Genomic DNA, 18336 nt, shown 5'->3' with positions numbered 1-18336 from the left:
CATCTTTCTCAAACTAGACATTGTAATGTACTTGTGCTCTTGCTCAGTTGTGCCCCGGGGCCTCCCATTCCTCTTTCTATTCTGGTTAGAGCCAGTTTGCTCTGTTCTGTGACGGGAGTAGTACACAGCGTTGTACGAGATCTTCAGTTTCTTGGCAATTTCTCGCATGGAATTGCCTTCATTTCTCAGAACAAAAATAGACTGACAAATTTCAGAAGAATGTTCTTTGTTTCCGGCCATTTTGAGCCTGTAATCGAACCCACAAATGCTGATGCTCCAGATACACAACTAGTCTAAAGGCCAGTTGTATTGCTTTAATCAGGACAACAGTTTTCAGCTGTGCTAACATAATTGCAAAAGGGTTTCTTATGATCAATTAGCCTTTTGAAATTATAAACTTGGATTAGCTAACACAACGTGCCATTGGAACACAGGAGTGATGGTTACTGAAAATGTGCCTCTGTATACCTATGCAGATATAAAAAATAATTTTTTAAAAAATCTGCCGTTTCAAGCTACAAAAGTCATTAACCACATTGATAATGTCTACACTATTTCTAATAAATGTTATGTTAACCTGTTGGGGCTAGGGGGCAGTATTTGCACGGCAGCATATAAAAAACGTACCCGATATAAACGGGTTACTACTCTTGCCCAGAAACGAGAATATGCATATAATTAGTAGATTTGGATAGAAAACACTCTAAAGTTTCTAAAACTGTTTGAATGGTGTCTGTGAGTATAACAGAACTCATATGGCAGGCCAAAACCTGAGAAGATTCCATACAGGAAGTGCCCTGTCTGACAATTTGTTGTCCTTCTGTTGCATCTCTATCGAAAATACAGCATCTGTGCTGTAACGTGACACTTTCTAAGGCTCCCATTGGCTCTCTAAAGCCGCCAGAAAGTGGCATGGGGTGTCTGCTGTCTCTGGGCAAAGTACAACAGCTCTGTTTGTGAGTGGTCAGCCTGGGGACAGTGAGACAGATGCACGTTCACGAGAATTCTCCATTTTTTTCTTTCAGCCTTTGAATGAATACAACGTTGCCCGGTTGGAATATTAACCTGTTAGGGCTAGGGGGCAGTATTGACACGGCCGGATAAAAAACGTACCCGATTTAATCTGGTTACTACTCCTGCCCAGTAACTAGAATATGCATATAATTATTGGCTTTGGATAGAAAACACCCTAAAGTTTCTAAAACTGTTTGAATGGTGTCTGTGAGTATAACAGAACTCATATGGCAGGCCAAAACCTGAGAAGATTCCATGAAGGAAGTGGCCTGTCTGACAAGTTGTGTTTTATCTGGGCTCTTTTTATTGAAGACTGAGGATCTTTGCAATAATGTGACACTTCCTACGGCTCCCATAGGCTCTCAGAGCCCGGGAAAAAGCTGAATGATATCGAGGCAGGCTCTGGCTGAAACACTTTATCGCGTTTGGCAAGTGGCCGATCAGAGTACTGCGGGCTTAGGCACGTGCACGAGTCGACCGAATGCTTTATTTTCTTTCCTCTGTTTACCTAAATGCAGATTCCCGGTCGGAATATTATCGCTTTTTTACGAGAAAAATGGCATAAAAATGGATTTTAAACAGCGGTTGACATGCTTCGAAGTACGGTAATGGAATATTTAGAATTTTTTTGTCACGAAATGCGCCATGCTCGTGACCCTTATTTACACTTCGGATAGTGTCTTGAACGCACGAACAAAACGCCGCTATTTGGATATAACGATGGATTATTTCGGACCAAACCAACATTTGTTATTGAAGTAGCAGTCCTGGGAGTGCATTCTGACGAAGAACACCAAAGGTAATCAAACTTTTGTAATAGTAAATCAGAGTTTGGTCAGGGCTAAACTTGGTGGGTGTCTAAATAGCTAGCCGTGATGGCTGGGCTATGTACTCAGAATATTGCAAAATGTGCGTTCACCGAAAAGCTATTTTAAAATCGGACACCTCGATTGCACAAAGGAGTTCTGTATCTATAATTCTTAAAATAATTGTTATGTTTTTTGTGAACGTTTATCGTGAGTAATTTAGTAAATTCACCGGAGGTTTGCGGGGGGTATGCTAGTTCTGAACGTCACATGCTAATGTAAAAAGCTGGTTTTTGATATAAATATGAACTTGATTGAACAAAACATGCATGTATTGTATAACATAATGTCCTAGGTGTGTCATCTGATGAAGATCATCAAAGGTTAGTGCTATATTTAGCTGTCTTCTGGGTTTTTGTGACATTATATGCTAGCTTGAAAAATGGGTGTCTGATTATTTCTGGCTGGGTACTCTGCTAACATAATCTAATGTTTTGCTTTCGTTGTAAAGCCTTTTTGAAATCGGACAGTGTGGTTAGATTAACGAGAGTCTTGTCTTTAAAATGCTGTAAAATAGTCATATGTTTGAGAAATTGAAGTAATAGCATTTCTAAGGTATTTGAAAATCGCGCCACGGGATTACACTGGCTGTTGCGTAGGTGGGACGACTTCGTCCCGCCTAGCCCAGAGAGGTTAACGCTATTTTACGAGAAAAATAACATAAAAATTGATTTTAAACAGCGTTTGACACGCTTCGATGGAATATTTAGAAATGCTTTGTCACGAAATGCGCTCGCGCGTCACCCTTCGGATAGTGACCTGAACACACAAACAAAACGGAGCTATTTGAATATAACTATGGATTATTTGGAACCAAAACAACATTTGTTGTTGAAGTAGAAGTCCTGGGAGTGCATTCTGACGAAGAACAGCAAAGGTAATCCAATTTTTCTAATAGTAATTCTGAGTTTAGTGAGTCCCAAACTTGGTGGGTGTCAAAATAGCTAGCCGTGATGGCCGAGCTATGTACTCAGAATATTGCAAAATGTGCTTTCGCCGAAAAGCTATTTTAAAATCTGACACCGCGATTGCATAAAGGAGTTCTGTATCTATAATTCTTAAAATAATTGTTATGTATTTTGTGAACGTTTATCGTGAGTAATTTTGTAAATTCACCGGAAGTTTTCGGTGGGTATGCTAGTTCTGAACATCACATGCTAATGTAAAAAGCTGGTTTTTGATATAAATATGAACTTGATTGAACAAAACATGCATGTATTGTATAACATAATGTCCTAGGAGTGTCATCTGATGAAGATCATCAAAGGTTAGTGCTGCATTTAGCTGTGGTTTTGGTTTTTGTGACATATATGCTTGCTTTGAAAATGGCTGTGTGATTATTTTTGGCAGGGTACTCTCCTGACATAATCTAATGTTTTGCTTTCGCTGTAAAGCCTTTTTGAAATCAGACAATGTGGTTGATTAACGAGAGTCTTGTCTTTAAAATGGTGTAAAATAGTCATATGTTTGAGAAATTGAAGTTATAGCATTTTTGAGGTATTTGTATTTCGCGCCACGCGATTCCACTGGCTGTTGACTAGGGTGGGACGCTTGCTAGCCCAGGGAAGTTAATGGACAAAAAAATTTGATTTTCTTTCAAACAAGGACATTTCTAAGTGACCCCAAACTTTTGAACATGCGTGCGTGCGCAGTACCAGTCAAAAGTTTGGACACACCTACTCATTCCAGGTTTTATGTTTTTGTATTTTCTACATTGTAGAATAATAGTGAAGACATCAACACTATGAAATAACATATGGAATCATGTAGTAAACAAAAAAGTGTTGAACAAATCAAAATATATTTTATATTTGAGATTCTTCAAAGTAGCCTTGATGACAGCTTTGCACACTCTTGGCAATCTCTCAACCAGCTTCATGACGTAGTCCCCTCGTATGCATTTCAATTAACAGGTGTGCCTTCTATAAAGTTCATTTGTGGAATTTCTTTCCTTCTTAATGCTTTTGAGCCAATCAGTTGTGTTGTGACAACGTAGGGTTGCTATTCAGACGACAGCCCTATTTGGTAAAAGACCAAGTCCATATTATGGCAAGAACAGCTCAAATAAGCAAAGGAAAACAACAGTCCATCATTACTTTAAGACATGAATGTCAGTAAATCCAAAACATTTCAAGAACTTTGAAAGTTACTTCAAGTGCAGTTGCAAAAACCATCAAGCACTATGATGAAACTGGCTCTCATGAGGACCGCCACAGGAAAGGAAGACCCAGAGATACCTCTGCTGCAGAGGATAAGTTCATTAGAGTTAACTGCACATCAGATTAAAGCCCAAATAAAATGGGCCAAAAAACACGAGCAATGGACATGAGACCAGTGGAAATCTGCCCTTTGGTCTGATGAGTCCAAATTTGAGGTTTTTGGTTCCAACCGCCGTGTCTTTGTGAGACGCAGAGTAGGTGAACGGATGATCTCCGCATGTGTGGTTCCCACCATGAAGCATGGAGGTGGTGTGTGATGGTGTGGGGGTGCTTGCTGGTGACACTGTCTGTGATTTATTTAGAATTCAAGGCACACTTAACTTCTTCGGGATAGGGGGCAGTATTTTCACGTCCGGATGAAAAGCATGCCCAGAGTAAACTGCCTGTTTCTCAGGCCCAGAAGCTAGGATATGCATACAATTAGTAGATTTGTAGTAGATTAGTAGACACTCTGAAGTTTCTAAAACTGTTAGAATAATGTCTGTGAGTATAACAGAACTGATTTGGCAGGTGAAACCCCAAGCACAACCCATCCGGGGATTTTTTTTTGGAGCTCATTGTTTTTTCCACTATTTTTCATTGGGAATCCTGATTTATATGGACCCTGGTTGCAGTTCCTATGGCTTCCACTAGATGTCAACAGTCTTTAGAAATTGGTTGATGTTTTTCTTTTGAGGAATGAAGAAGTACGGCTGTAAATTGTTTCGTGTCACTGTGAAGGGCTGAAGTCTTTTATTGCGCGTACACAGGAGCGTGCTCCGTGGTATTTTTTCTTCGGTATTAAAAACAGATTATCCCGCCTTAAACTTTATCGATTATTTACGTTTTAGGATACCTGAGGAAGGATTAGGAACATTGTTTGAAATGTTTGGACCAAGTTTACAGGTAACTTATTAGATACTTTGTAGGCATGTTGAAACCGGTGTATTTCTGAATCAAACGCGCCAAATAAATGGACATTTTTGGGACATAAAAAGGGACATTATCGAACAAAAGGACCATTTGTGATGTTTCTGGGACATTTTGGAGTGCCAACAGAAGAAGATCTTCAAAGGTAAGGCATATATTATATGGCTATTTCTGACTTTCGTATCGCAACTCCCTGGTTGAAAATGATTTGTTATGCATTTGTGTGCTGGACGCTGTCCTCAGATAATCGCATGGTTTGCTTTCGCCGTAAAGCCTTTTTGTAATCTGACACCTTGGCTGGATTAACAACAAGTTAAGCTTTATTTTGATGTATTGCATTGTGACTGCATGAACGTTTAATATTTATAGTAATTTAATTTGAATTTGGCGCTCTGCAATTTCACCGGATGTTGGCCAGGTGGGACGCTACCGTCCCACTGATCTGCAAGAAGTTAACCAGCATGGTTACCACAGCATTCTGCAGCGATACGCCATCCCATCTGGTTTGACCTTAGTGGAACTATCATTTGTTTTTCAACAGGACAATGACCCAAAACACACCTCCAGACTGTGTAAGGGCTATTTAACAAAGAAGGAGAGTGATGGAGTGCTGCATCAGATGACCTGGCCTCCAAAATCACCCGACCCTCAACCCAATTAAGATAGACCGCAGAGTGAAGGAAAAGCAGCCAATAAGTGCTCAGCATATGTGGGAACTCCTTCAAGACTGTTGGAAAAGCATTCCTCATGAAGCTTGTTGAGAGAATGCCAATTGTGCAAAGCTGTCATATATTTCGATTTTTTAAACACTTTTTTGGTTACTACATGATTCCATATGTGTTATTTCATAGTTTTGATGTCTTCACTATTATCAGTGTTGTGCTGTAGAGCAAACTCCTATGGTCATTGTCATGACAAGAAAATGATCATAGGAGTAGGCTATACAGCACAAACAGTCATAGATATACTGAGATTAACCCTAAAAAACTGACAAGATGTGTTCTTCTGTGTAGACTGACTGACCTGGAAGTGTGGGCTGGACACGCATCTGGATATCTGTTTGAAGAGCGGCTCCTGGATCTTGACGAACTGTGTCGGCTCGATCACGTCTAGGATCTCCTCTAGCTCCCCCAGGTACATCACCTGAGAACATACCCAGTTACAAACACACACATCCTTACTATCCAGGTACCACATCTAAACTCCCATTAACACGTTCCAGCAGCAGCAGGTCACTGTTCCAGCCCCAGTTAGAGCAACAGCCAGGGCTCTTACCTCTTTTTGACTGCAGGTTTTTGGCCAGAACTTCAGTAAGCCCCTGATGACCTGTGATGAGAGCGAGAGATGGGGGAAGTAGATGAATGAATGAAGACAGTGAGAAATCCTGATCATTCAAAGTTCCTTCTGATTAGAGGGTTGATGTGACCATGGGGGGGGGCACTTACTGGTTCTGTTAACGCTGGGTCTTTCTCTAGAAACTGTACAATGCAATACGCCAACTGGAAATAGGAGGTCACAATAAAGAAAAGAAGGTGAACACATTGTCAATGTGTAATACTAATTAGGATCAACTCACTGGACAGAGACATACAGTATTTGGGAGACAGACTCAATCATGTAGAACATTACCAACACAATCATGATTTCACACACACACACACAGACACACACACACACACACACACACACACACACACACACACACACACACACACACACACACACACACTACCTGTGCGTGGAAGAGGGACAGACTCCTGACAGTGTGGAGGGGGATCAACACTTTGACCAGGAACTGTTTATGCTCTGCTTTGAGCGGCAGGGCAAAACCATTGATTATGCTGCAAGAGAGGGAGAGAGAGAGAGAGGAGAAAAGCAGAGCTAAGCCAGTAGGGCAAATTATATATGTCCATACAAAGAGGCCAGAATATACTATTGAGTCTACTGGAGAATCAAATGTTAACAAGACAGAGGCCAAAATACATTAACGAACAATCGCTTTACATGGGCCAACAAATTACACAGGTACTGTAGCTACTTTATGCAAGGTAACCAACAAGCCTTAGCCTTGACTACAGTACTACAGTGCCCAGGGAGGATGAAGAAGTAAAACATGTTTTACTCTATTAAGACAGCGCCAGAGAACAAAGGCATCAGAACTAACCACAGGTCAAACCAGTGTCACATACCTTCCCAAGATCTCCAGCAACTCAGCAACCCCGTTGAAATGCTCAGTCTCATAAACAAAACTTTACGAGAGAGAGAGCGAGAAAACAAACCTTAGTGAAACATCAGTGAAAGTAACATGTCAATATGAATATAGTGAGAATGAGGAGCGCCGTCTTACCGTAGAAAAATATTATTTATCTGTTTTCGTATAAAAGCCCTCAGCCCCAGGAATTTCCCATAGATTCTGTGTAAGACTGTTTTCAGGTAGTCTCTCTCCCGAGGGTCCTCACTGTCAAAGAGCTCCAAGAGCTATAGAGAGCGAGAGATTAAACTACAAACTACTCAAACTTGTACAACACTAGTCTACATTTTTGAAGTGCATCTCTACAGCATCTACAATGTAAAAAAACAAAAAAACATCACTCACCTGTAGAACAAATTTCTGGTCTATGTACTTTTTGGCAATGCTGGGCTGGAATTCCTGACTCTCCAAGAATCGTATGAAGAACTCATACACCAGCTATGACACAGAGAAAGCGAAAGAGTGGTGGAGAGGTTAGGGGACGGAGTCTTCATAACGCAAAGGTAAGGCTATGGAGAGACTGGAGCAGGACAGACGGAGGTCAATAGGTCACAGGAGGTCAAAGGTCACACCTTGGGTAGGGCCCTTATTACCTTTAGTGGTAACTAGGGTTACAAGATGGCCAGAAGGAGGGGGGCTTATGACTGGGCGGGTTAATATTTTTTTTAATTGGTCAAATGAATGGCTGTTTTTGAAAATGTTATAAAAGATAAATACAATTAAATAAAAAGTTTTACCAGGAAGAATCTCCTTGAGATATTCATCTCATTTCTAAAGGAGTCCTGAGAGGCACAGCAGCAGGTACACAGAAAACGGGGTGAGAGACAGAGCACCTGACACTAGACCTGTAGCCATACCTTAACCATAGTACACAAGGGACTGTCAGAGCCAGGACTTTAAAGGGGAACACAACTCAAAAACTATATTTTGGTATTTTTAGTCCACTGTTGATACAGTCCCAAAATGTTATGCATGTCAGCAGGCAAGTTTTCAAGATATTGGACTTTCAAGAAGCAAAGTGTCACAGGCCACATCATCATGCATTAAAGATAAACATCAGAATACTAAGGATTTCAGGTAGGTTTTTACAGAGGGGAACGACACTCAGTCTCCAATAGAAGGCAGTACACACACAAACCAATACATACGCACACACATCAACTGTAGCCTCAGTTTTACCTGTAAGTGTGGCCATGAGGCCTCCAGTGTGGGTTCATCCTCCTCTGGGTCAAACTCATTACTGTCACTGGGTGGAAGGGTCCGGAATATGTTGTAAGACACCTGGGAGACAGGACAGAGAACAACACACAATCAACTGACTTCCCTGGAGATTAAGGCTGTGGACATTAGAGTGGAGTGAATAATATGAAAATCGGTTTTATAGGCAACTCAGGCACTTCAACATGGATGTGAAGCAGAAACGTTGATTAAGGTTCATTGTTGATAAATATGATAAATACAAACTTAAATTGGCTGGAAGCGAGTATATTTTTGACATGAGTGCGTGTTCTGTTTAGTGTGTGGTAGCCTCACCATTTTGACCACCTCCGGGTAGGCCTGTTCTGTCAGGTAGCCCCTGCTGACGGTGACATAGTCCACCAGCTCGTTGAGCGTGGAGCGCTTGTACTCCTTCATCTTCAGGTCAGACAGCGTGTCCATGAAATCAAACACAGTGCAGCACTGCTGCAGCTTCTTCAGGAACAGCTCCGGCTGCTCCGGTGCCGGCACGTCTACACACAGGGAGAGAAAGAGATGTCAGGAGAGAGAAGCCTACTAGTATAGGGAGACTTCCAGCAGAGAGGAAGAGGACAACATGGCAAAAACAGAGCAATCACATGAGAGGACATCTGAACAGAGCCCTGAAACCAGTAATAAAAGAAAGCTGGAGTAGAGATGGAGCCCTTGAACTGATCTTTTGTTACACCACACAGAAACTAAACCCTGTATACAAGAAGAAGTTGCACATAAGCCATCAGTATTTATTCATAAATGGAATGGACAGTTGTAGGCCCAACATTCAGCTAAGTTAATTACATGCAAACCCCTGGCGTTTCTGTCCAGGGTTCACAGTGGATGGACGGTTACGGAGAGTTCAGAGCAGGTTCTGTGGGGAACACATTGCTAAAGTTCAGTCTCCCTCTAATGCTGAATGCAGCCCTGATGTACCAATCGAACTAAACTCAGTCTTCCATTATGTAAGACATAAGCTGCTATAAAGGCAAAGGACCAGTATCGTAAGTAAGCATTTTACTGTTAGTCAAAAACTGTTGTTAACGAAGCATGTGACAAATAACATTTGATTATCTCTGTGCCCACACCATTTGACCCTACAGGTCACTCATCACCGCAGAATATGGCTCTCGTCAACATGTATAAGAGTAGCATCCACAGTAAACAGTGTAGCACAGGTAGAAGAACAAAGACCATACAAACCAGAGGAATGGGCATCTGTCCCAGAGATTGGGAAACCGATCAATAAAAATGTAATAATGTAAAGAGGTTTCCATCAGAGACCAGTTTGCCCAAGAGCTTCACCCGAGGCTATATGTACTAGTACTTATATCTAGGTAGTCTAGTCTTCTGAGTCTCCTACATAGTGCATTAGTCTGTTCCTGCAGTTTAAACAGGTGGTATAAAACACACAGACAGTATTATTAAAAGTGACCTTATCATGGACCATCACTAAGACACTATCTATCTACCCGGTCTTCCTCAGCCAAGCATCTGTCAACATGACATTACACAGGGCAATATCTCAGCCAGAAAGTCAGCCAGCCAGGCAGCATGGGTAAGACAGAGCACAGGAGAGGCCAGGGTTACAGAACAAGTCTACCAGGCCTGTAAAAGAATAGTAGCCTTGTAATCCTTTAGTGTGTTTACTGTATTTATACTTGGGATATCGCTTCCAACAGTAAAAGAAAAATAGCTGGAGGACGTCTTTAAATGCTCAGTAAAGTCCAAATTCAGTTTTTCTGTGTTTTGTATTATTTTGTACAACAGCTGATGAAACTAACACTGTAAAAGTGTGACTTGAAAAAAAAGTTATTTCCTGATAGCTGATAGTTGAAAATACAAATCTACACAGGACCTTCTAAAAATCAGCAGTTTTGCATGGGTGGGAGTGTCTGCTTTCAACAGTGACATAACCATGCAGTAAAATGGTTAATAGACCAATAACAAAGAGTTCCAAACCGCTCTGCCAATAACAGCTAGTTTTCAGTTTTCCCTTCCCACTCCCTTGACAGCCCTAGCTAAATTCTTGCTTGAGAAATTATTTAGGTAAAAAGCTAGTTTTGCCCATTTGAATGGAAATCCATTACATTAAGGTACTTAACTGTTACCCAGACATTATTTGACGTCGCTATAAAAATGGCTGCATTGAGCATTTGTAACCTTTATTTAACTAGGCAAGTGAGTTAAGAACAAATTCTTATTTACAATGACGGCTTACTCCGCCCTATGGGACTCCCAATCACAGTCGGATGTGATACAGCCTGGAATCGAACCAGGTACTATAGTGACGCCTCTTGCACTGAGATGCAGTGTCTTAGACCGCTGTGCCACTCAGGAGCCCATTTAAAAAGGACAAAAAAACGATGCACATTAATGTTATAAACTTATCATCATTAGGGCATCAATTCAGGCAATTTATCTCAAAATGGATATTTGTCCATATCGCCCAGCTTTACATATCCAAACAGGGATAGAGTACGAGTCGAAAATGGGACGCGTGCCACCGGTGACGTTACTGCCATCTACGCTCGTTGCCCTAGCTAAACATGAGCAAAATTTCTTCCTGTATTCCTGCCCCGCCTACCCAAAATCTTGATTTTCTGGGAGAGTTGTTGGTCTGACGGCGACCCTCCCTGGAACAATATTTTGTCCTATTTCGAAATTTCCAAGAGAAACCAACATCACCCCCTAGCCTAATGCTCTTGTTCCTATACCTATCCAAGTTTAAATCACAGATAGCAAGGACCATCAGGGTGAGTGCGTGGTTAGTCTAGTACAATACCTCTCCTGTTAGGCCTGCCACACCGTGTGTGTGTGTGTGTGTGTGTGTGTGTGTGTGTGTGTGTGTGTGTGTGTGTGTGTGTGTGGTCTGTGTCAGGGTCTGTGTCAGGGTCTGTGTCAGGGTCTGTGTCTGGGTCTGCTGGTGCCTGTCCCGTTCCTGGTTGGTTCATATAATTAGTGCACCAGTACAGTCAGTGATGGTCTTCCATCCAGCCCCTGGGTATATAGGAGAGGAGTAGCATGTGAATGGCCTTAAAGGAAGCTATTAATAGAGCAGATAGTCACACAGGAGAGAGTAATCCCTCCAGGGAGAATCAGCGCCCAGCCGGGCTCAGCACACAACCACTCTTGTGGTGCCATTACTCCAAGTGTTGTTCATCAGTTGATGTGAGAAAGTCTCCTGGAAGAGCGATCTTGCAACTATTAACTTTGATATAAAACTCAGCAAAATAGATAGGCTCTTAGAACCATGGAGAGTGAAACACCTGTCCATCTACAAGAAAATGACCCTGATTAAATATGTCAACTGCGATATTTCTAGATAATTATTCATTGCTCTACCAAATCCAGGAGAATCCTTTTTGAAAAGCGAGAAAAAAATATTTGGAATGGCAAACCAGATAAAGCTACAAGCACTATTACAGACACAATTGGAAAGTATTCAGAACCCTTCCCTTTATCCAAATTTTGTTACATTACATCCTTATTCTAAAATGGATCAAATCTTTTTTTCATCATCCATGTACACACAATAACCCATAACGACAAAGTGAAGAGAGGTTTTTAGAATTTTTGCAAACGTATTACAAATAAAAAACAGAAATACCTTATTTACCTAAGTATTCAGACCTTTTGCTATGAGACTCGAAATTTAGCTCAGGTGCAACCTGTTTCCATTGACCATCCTTGGTAAATCCACCTGTGGTAAATTCAATTGATTGGACATAATTTGGAAAGGCACACACCTGTCTATATAAGGTCACACAATTAACAGTGCATGTCAGAGCAAAAACCAAGCTATGAGGTCGAAGGAATTGTCCGTAGAGCTCGGAGACAGGATTGTGTCGAGGCACAGATCTTGGGAAGGGTGCCAAAATGTCTGCAGCATTGAAGGTCTTCAAGAACACAGTGGCCTCCATCATTCTTAAATGGAAGAAGTTTGAAACCGCCAAGACTCTTCATAGAGCTGGCCGCCTGCCAAACAGAGCAATCGGGGGAGAAGGGCCTTGGTCAGGGAGGTGACCAAGAACCCTGTCACTCTGACAGAGCTCCAGAGTTACTCTGAGAAGATGGAAGAACCTTCCAGAAGGACAACCATCTCTGCAGCACTCCACCAATCAGGCCTTTATGGTAGAGTGGCCAGATGGAAGCCACTCCTCAGTAAAAGGCATATGACAACCTGCTTGGTGAGTGCCAAACGGCACCAAAAAGGACTCTCAGACCATGAGAAAGAAGATTCTCTGGTATTATGAAACAAAGATTGAACTCTTTGGCCTGAATGCCAAGCGTCACGTCTGGAGGAAACCTGGCAGCATCATGCTGTGGGGATGTTTTTCAGCAGCAGGGACTGGGAGACTAGTCAGGATCGAAGAGAAGATGAACTGAGCACAGTACAGAGATATCCCTGATGAAACCTGCTCCAGGGCACTCAGGATCTCAGACTGGGGGCAAAGGTTCACCTTCCAACAGGACAACAACTCTAAGCACACAGTCAAGACAACACAGGAGTGGTTTCGGGTCTCTGAATGTCCTTGAGTGGCCCAGCCAGAGCCCGGAATTGAACCTGATCTAACACCTCTGGAGAGACCTGAAAATAGCGGTGCAGCAACTCCCCAACCAACCTGAGAGAGCTTGAGAGGATCTGCAGAGAAGAACGGGAGAAACTCCCCAAATACAGGTGTTCCAAGTTTGTAGGGTCATACCCAAGAAGAGTCAAGGCTGTAATCACTGCCAAAGGTGCTTCAACAGAGTAAAAGGTCTGACTACTTATGTAAATGTGATTAGTCAGTTGTTTATTTTTCCAAAAATGTCTAAAAACCTGTTTTTGCTTTGTCAGTATGGGATATTGTGTGTAGATTTTGGAATAAGGCTGTAATGTAACACAATTTGGAAAAAGTCAAGGGGTCTGAATACTTTGCAGATGCACTGTATATAACGAAAATGGGTTTGGAGGGTTAAAACTATTAAATATTAAGGCATTAAACCCCTTTTAAAGCCTCCATTATACCAACATATCCTAATCCAAACTAGTTTTCCAGCAGGCTACTAAGAGAGGCCCATCCTGTTTAAGATTGTCAATCTGCAAAAAGGCAAAGAGCCCAAAGGATCCCTGTTTGAAGTATCCTCCTTTTAAATGAAGCCATACGGAGTTGGCTACAATTGAAATTTCATCCTCCATAAAAGCCAGATCAAATATTACAGGAAATAATATGGCTAAACTCCAATTTACTGAAAACATTTTCAAGGGTATAATATTCATGAAAGGACATTGTAAACGAGTAACATTTTCACAAAAGCAACTAAGAGGCAATTACTTAAAAAAGAAATTAAAGAATGAGTCTGTCTACTACGCATTACCACTCATTAAAAAACATAAATGGCTTATACTTATGAGTATAAATCGAAGTCAAAAGGTTTGACCACAGTGCCGCAAAAAATTCAAGTCTGTTGGGAAACAGGTCTCTGATGTACCAATACCTTGGCATCAGGTCTATGAACTGATATATAAAACAACAATTGACATCAATCCGTTCATTTATATTTAAGCTATTAGATAAACTTGCCACAAAAAACAATGCTCAATATATGGGGAATTAAACAGTCAGCCTTGTGCAGATTCTGCTACTCAGTTTGCAGGTCCATCTGAACCCTGATATGACATAAAACAACCATTCCTGGATCTGACTGCAAACGCGAGCCACCGATGGACAGTACCAGAAAATATGCTCTAGTGAGTCTGTTTCTTCATGGCAGAGTTCGCATAAGGCTGACTGTTCAATTCCCCATATATTGAGCATTATTTTTGTAGCAACATTTTTATCTAATAGCTCGCTTTTGCAGTTGTTGTCCGTTAGTTTACTCCAATCAGGGAAGGGTTGGTAGGGTAAAAATAATAATAAACCTAATAAATATTTTTCTGTTTAAAACAGCACTGAACACGACAGCCCTATCCATAACAATACAGCGCCCAACCAGGAGTGAGCACACGGCTCAGTTGACCACAACAGTGCCGCACATGACAGGGAGCATGTCCTAGAACACACCAACACAGTAAAGTCCACAATTCCAATGTGTAATAAAGTATGTATAGTTTAGAAAATAGGTGAGAGTCCAACCCATCCCTGTCAGACTACCCTAGCACAACCCTGGGCTGCTGGGCTCAGACTCACGCCATTGAAGAAGCATTCAGCACGTCTCAATCCCAATTGTCCCAAATAAACAACATAGGAAAGATCAGCATTCAGCACCATGTAATCTAGCCTGATACACTAACATTTACCTTAACATCTAAAATTCAGATGCCATGCCCATAGCAGCAGAACTGAGCACAGCAAACTACAGCACCCTTCCCAGCCCCAGACTAGGTCAGCACTCTGCACAGAATAGTTCAGTCTAGCACACTGACAAGCCTCAGCACAGGGATGGGAGCATCATCATGGCTCCCCTGGCAGACTAAATAAAGACACTGCTGCTTAATTAATGTGGAGAAAGCTGAGCTTCTCAGAGAGTAGTTTAATGGCTCACCACAGGAAATGTTCAAAGTAAATTTCATAATCACTTAAAGCTGTTGAGCAGGGTGCAAGCCTCTCATCATATCCACATAACCAGGGTCCTCTCATAGGACATCTACTGATGAGAGACTGGAGCCTCAGGGACATAATGTACTCTAAAAGCTCGCACACATTTTACCCAATGTGGATCCAGTGGTCGTCTGCCGATCGTTCAGCGCGTTGGGTTTTAAGGACCACCCGAGGTAGACGTCTGACTGCCGACATTTTCCCACGATTCTATATGTAAAATCGGTGCGCACTCGGTTCACGAATGACATTCAGATTAGAGGTCGACCGATTAATCGGAATGGCCGATTTCAAGTTTTCATAACAAAATCGGTAATTTTTACACCGATTTGCCGATTTTTTTTATTTAACTAGGCAAGTCAGTTAAGAACACATTCTTATTTTCAATGACGGCCTAGGAACGGTGGGTTAACTGCCTTGTTCAGGGGCAGAACGACAGATTTTTACCTTGTCTGCTCGGGGATTCGTTTTTGCAACTTTCCGGTTACTAGTCCAACTCTCTAACCACCTGCCTTACATTGCACTCCACGAGGAGCCTGCGTGGCAGGCTGATTACCTGGTATGCGAGGGCAGCAAGAAGCCAAGGTAAGTTGCTAGCTAGCATTAAACTTATCTTCTAAAAGACAATCAATCAATCTTAACATAATCACTAGTTAACTACACATGGTTGATGATATTACTAGTTTATCTAGCGTGTCCTGCATTGCATATAACCGATGCGGTGCCTGTTAATTTCTCATCGAATCACAGCCTACTTCGACAAACGGGTGATGATTTAACAAGCGCGTTTGCTAAAAAGCACTGTCGTTGCACCAATGTACCTAACCATAAACATCAATGCCTTTCTTCAAAATCAATACACAAGTATATATTTTTAAACCTGCATATTTAGTTAATATTGCCTGCTAACATGAATTTCTTATAACTAGGGAAATTGTGTCACTTTTCTTGCGTTCCGTGCAAGCTGTCAGGGTATACGCAGCAGTTTGGGCCACCTGGCTCATTGCGAACTGTGTGAAGTCCATTTATTCTTAACAAAGGCCGAAATTAATTTGCCAGAATTGTACATAATTATGCCATAACATTGAAGTTTGTACAATGTAACAGCAATATTTAGACTTAGGGATGCCATCCGTTATATAAAATACGGAACGGTTCCGTATTTCACTGAAAGAATAAACGTTTTGTTTTTCGAAATGATAGTTTCCGGATTCAACCATTTTAATGACCAAAGGCTCGTATTTCTGTGTGTTATGTTATAATTAAGTCTATGATTTGATAGAGCAGTCTGACTGAGCGGTGGTAGGCACCAGCAGCCTCGTAAGCATTCATTCAAACAGCACTTTCGTGCGTTTTGCCAGCAGCTCTTCGCAATGCTTCAAGCATTGTGCTGTTTATGACTTCAAGCCTATCAACTCCCGAGATTAGTCTGGTGTAACCGATGTGAAATGGCTAGCTAGTTAGCGGGGTGCGCGCTAATAACGTTTCAAACGTCACTTGCTCTGACTTGGAGTAGTTGTTCCCCTTGCTCTGTAACGCTGCTTCGAGGGTGGCTGTTGTCGATGTGTTCCTGGTTTGAGCCCAGGTAGGAGCGAGGAGAGGGACGGAAGCTATACTGTTACACTGGCAATACTAAAGTGCCTATAAGAACATCCAATAGTCAAAGGTATGAAATACAAATCGTATAGAGAGAAATAGTCCTATAATAACTACAACCTAAAACTTCTTACCTGGGAATATTGAAGACTCATGTTAAAAGGAACCACCAGCTTTCATATGTTCTCATGTTCTGAGCAAGGAACTTAAAATGTTAGCTTTTTTTACATGGCATGTATTGCACTTTTACTTTCTTCTCCAACACTTTGTTTTTGCATTATTTAAACCAAATTGAACATGTTTCATTATTTATTTGAGGCTAAATAGATTTTATTGATGTATTATATTAAGTTAAAATAAGTGTTCATTCAGTATTGTTGTAATTGTCATTATTATTACAAATAAATAAAATCGTCCGATTAATCGGTATTGGCTTTTTTTGGTCCTCCAATAATCGGTATCGGCGTTGAAAAATCATAATCGGTCGACCTCTAATTCAGATGTGCTAAGTACTCTCGGCCAGCAAACGCTACTGGTGTCTCTGAGCCCTATGTGGGCTCAGAGACTTGGACTTGCTGTGCAATGCTGCTCTACTGCATGGTAATATGACATAAGTCATGATTGACACACCCATCTCAGCCCAATGTGTTACAGTCCCCTTGTCCTGCCCAACAGTCACCTTTTTTATCTGACTGAAAAAGATGGGTTAAACAACGACACCTGCAGGCAGAGAAAATCCAATATCAACGGCAGTAGCAAAAGTACCGTACAGAGCACACGGTAGTACCGTACAGAGCACACGGTAGTACTGTAACCGTACAGAGCACAAGGTAGTACCGTACAGAGCACACGGTAGTACTGTAACCGTACAGAGCACAAGGTAGTACCGTACAGAGCACTCTGTAGTACCGTACAGAGTACTCCGTAGTACTGTACAGAGTACTCCGTAGTACTGTAACCATACAGAGCACACTGTAGTACTGGTACAGAGTACTCCGTAGTACTGTAACCATACAAAGTACTCCGTAGTACTGTACAGAGTACTCCGTAGTACTGTGACTGGGAGGCCATCCTTGTAAATGAATGACCAGCAGTGTTAGTCATGTGATGCTAAAGCTAAAGGACACTATGAGTTGAAATTCACATGGAAGTAACGCAAATGGACACTTTGCCAGGTCTTAAGACTCAAACCAAGTACTTTGCTTCAGGACTTAATAAAAACCCATCATCCGTGGAGTTTACTCAGAACGTAGCAGACTATTCTTAGTGGTCACCGTTTTTAGATGGAAACACAAATCCAAGAAGTGAGTGTAGGTATAGAGTAACAATTACGTCCCTCAGAGCAGCCGACACACACACAGACACACACAGACACACACACACACACACAGTGTGCCTGCTTGCTTGTCTAAGGGGAAAACCCCGGCCACACTATACACTCTGGCGGGCTTGGGTTACGGTTGCAGGAGAGAGTGAGCGGTTCCAACAGATGGGCTCAGCAGGTGACCAGGCCAACACTGTCAGAGACTGAAGGTCGATATGTATGATATGTACTGTATGTATACACAGGAAGGCAGACCAACAAGTCAACACTGTGTCAGAGATGGAGAACCACACACACACTGTCTGCATCGTCTCTGAGCTGTAGATTAGACAACAAACCAGGTAAT

At 41.8% G+C, this 18336-nt stretch overlaps 1 protein-coding gene across 2 annotated transcripts in view; it reads right to left on the bottom strand.

Annotated features, from left to right (window-relative positions):
- The window catches only part of ppp2r5eb (protein phosphatase 2, regulatory subunit B', epsilon isoform b), a 38854-nt gene that overhangs the window by 6436 nt on the left and 14082 nt on the right, over positions 1-18336 (bottom strand). For both annotated transcript variants that reach the window (XM_014190090.2, XM_014190102.2), the window contains 9 exons: positions 8793-8989; positions 8439-8540; positions 7605-7697; positions 7356-7486; positions 7198-7257; positions 6741-6849; positions 6454-6507; positions 6284-6334; positions 6032-6151 (listed from right to left, as the gene is read on the bottom strand). In XM_014190090.2, coding sequence (XP_014045565.1) covers positions 6032-6151; positions 6284-6334; positions 6454-6507; positions 6741-6849; positions 7198-7257; positions 7356-7486; positions 7605-7697; positions 8439-8540; positions 8793-8989 — 917 coding nt within the window. The remainder of the gene's footprint in view (positions 1-6031; positions 6152-6283; positions 6335-6453; positions 6508-6740; positions 6850-7197; positions 7258-7355; positions 7487-7604; positions 7698-8438; positions 8541-8792; positions 8990-18336) is intronic.

Source organism: Salmo salar, chromosome ssa01 (assembly GCF_905237065.1).
Source record: "Salmo salar chromosome ssa01, Ssal_v3.1, whole genome shotgun sequence".
Lineage (NCBI taxonomy): Eukaryota > Metazoa > Chordata > Actinopteri > Salmoniformes > Salmonidae > Salmo > Salmo salar.
The sequence above is the reverse complement of the archived record's forward strand: the minus strand, read 5'-3'. Positions and strand labels throughout refer to the sequence as shown.